At 67.2% G+C, this 2,405-nt stretch overlaps 1 protein-coding gene across 1 annotated transcript in view; it reads right to left on the bottom strand.

Annotated features, from left to right (window-relative positions):
- NTSR1 (neurotensin receptor 1) overlaps positions 1 to 829 on the bottom strand; it is a 49,505-nt gene extending 48,676 nt beyond the window's left edge. The window contains exon 1 of the mRNA XM_007462255.1: positions 116 to 829. Coding sequence (XP_007462317.1) covers positions 116 to 829 — 714 coding nt within the window. The remainder of the gene's footprint in view (positions 1 to 115) is intronic.
- Positions 830 to 2,405: the final 1,576 nt, after the last annotated feature.

Consider the following 2,405-nt stretch of genomic DNA (forward strand, 5'->3'; position numbering starts at 1 on the left):
GAGAGAGACGCGCTGAGGCTTCCCTGAGGGTGTGCCTTGGACCCTTGCCCCAAGGCACAGGGGAGACCCTGGCCTGGTGCCCTCCGACTCCTGCTCCCCTGAAGAGGTTGCTCACCTGGATAACGACCTTGACCTTGGCGGTGCTCACGACGGGCGTGCACACCAGACCACCGGGGTGCTGGCCGTCGGCGCTGCGGTTCTGCTGGCCCATGGTGAAGAGCATGGGCACGGCCAGCAGGCCAGAGGCCAGCCAGATAGCGCTGATGAGCTTCTTGGTGCGGCTGCGGGACATGAGGATCTTGGCCTTGAAGGGGTGGCAGATGGCCAGGTAGCGCTCCACGCTCAGGCTGGCCACGTTGAGGGCTGTGGCGTAGGTGCAGGCGTCGCGCAGGAAGTAGTGGCCGCGGCACGCGGCGTCGCCGAAGGCCCAGGGGTGGTGCACCCACACGAAGCTGTACAGCTCCACGGGCATGGCCAGCAGGAGGATGAGCAGGTCAGACAGCGCCAGGCTGCCCAGGTGGTAGTGCGCCGTGCCCTGCAGGCTCCGCAGGGACTTCTTGCGTGCCAGCGCGAACGCCGTCACAGAGTTGCCCACCGTGCCCACCACAAAGAGCGCCAGGTACACGATGGTCACCAGCACCTTGGAGTAAATGTCCGTGTTCACGTCCAGGTCGCTGCTGGGCACCGCTGGGACGGGCTCCGACAGGTCGCCCGAGCCGTTGCCGAAGCCCGGGGCCAGGGGCGCTGCCTCCAGCCCCGACGGCGGTAGCAAGAAGGGGTCGCCAGCCCGGGAGACCCGGGGGCCAGGCGCTGAGCTGTTGAGGTGCATGTCCTGCGCGCCGGGCGGGCTGCCGGGCTCCCCCGGGGTCCGCGGCTGGAAGCCGGGGCGAGAGTGGGCGCGTCTCAGGCAGGGACAGAGCAGAGGGAGCCCGAGGGGTGGGCGTGAAAGGCAGAGGGGGCGCGCCGTCCAGCCGGGAAGCGCCGACCCGGTCCGTGCCAGCCTAGAGCGCTCGGGGCTTGCACTCACCGGGGGCTGCGCGCTTTCCTGGCTTCCTCCGAATACCAGACCCCAAGGTTCCTCGGGCCCCGGGGCGGCAGCGCCGGCTCCAGCGGAGAGCGCCTGGCTGGCTGGGGCTCGGGCTGCGCGGGGCGAGCCTGTGGCGCCGAGCGGAGCGCACGCCTGTCTGTCCGGAGCGCTCTCTCCTCGCTCGCGCTCTCCGCGCACCTCCAGCCGCGCCAGCACCCTCCCGGGCTCCGCGCCTCCCCTGAGCCTGCGGCGACTGGCGCGCCCAGCCGTGGGGGGCGCTGGAGGGGAGAGGAGGCGGCCGCAGCCACTGTCTCCGCCCCGCAAGGGGGCAGGGCTGGCTGGTCGACCCCGCGCCCTCGCAGGGCCCATCCGGGCCGGGGGGAGCGCCCCAGGGAACTGGGATTCCAGCGGGCTGCGCAGGGAGTGTTGGCTCTTACAGGCACCCTCCTCAGGCAGCTCGGCCTCCTGCCCCAGGACTTCCCAGCTTCTTATGCCCCGCCTCCCCAAGGGAACAGCCCCCGGGTCGCCTCCAGCTCGCTAGGTGGGGGAGAGGAGGTGAGGGGGTTGGGGTGTCAAGGAGGAGGCTTCCTGCTGGGATGTCTGGGCTGCCCCTCCTTCCTGGGGTGCCCACGGGGTGCCAGAAGCTGGGTGCCCAGGGGAGCTCTGGCACAGTTAAGTGGCGGGTGGGGGGGAGCTGAATGAGGGGAGCAGAAAGCAGAGAACAAAGCAGCACTGGTCCCCCGCGCAGGCTGGGCTCCTGTGCCTGGCACCCTGTGGGTGCAGGTGGTACGGTCCAGGGCTGTCATCACCACCTAGACGTGGTCGTCAGATGTCACGCTCAGGGCCCAGCCGTGGACCTGGCTGGCTGCACCTGGTGGGCTGGGAATCAGAAACTGCAGTGGGTAGAGGGGAGAGAGGTGCTGAGGAAAGGGGGCGAGGCCAAGGAGCCCTGCCCAGACCCCAGGCACAGCCAAGGGAGAAGTTCAGGCTCAGTACTTACTTTTCTGTTCCCAACTGGCTCTGGGTTTGCCTGCTCCACTGAACCCTGATGTTCTCACCACGGAGTCTTAGCACATAAAATACGTGCTTAAAAATGTAGCCTTCACAGGAAACACAAATGTCCCTTTGCTGGAGGCCAGCACAGTGAGCTCTGAGGCGACAGAAGTGGTTTCAACCTGCTACTCAATATTTGGGCAAGTGTTTTAGCTTCTCTGTGCCTCGATTTAGTCGTCTGTGAAATGGGCATACAGGTGAATGGATGCTCCTGGGGGCCCAGCTGTTCTGGATGCCGTCAGCCCTGCAAACAGCAGGCACTCAGTGGACACCTGTGGAGTGAATGCTCTTGTGCGGATCGTGTGGGGGCCTCAGGGGGGGAGGG

This window comes from Lipotes vexillifer, unplaced genomic scaffold (genome assembly GCF_000442215.2).
Source record: "Lipotes vexillifer unplaced genomic scaffold, Lipotes_vexillifer_v1.1 scaffold1798, whole genome shotgun sequence".
Classification (NCBI taxonomy): domain Eukaryota; kingdom Metazoa; phylum Chordata; class Mammalia; order Artiodactyla; family Lipotidae; genus Lipotes; species Lipotes vexillifer.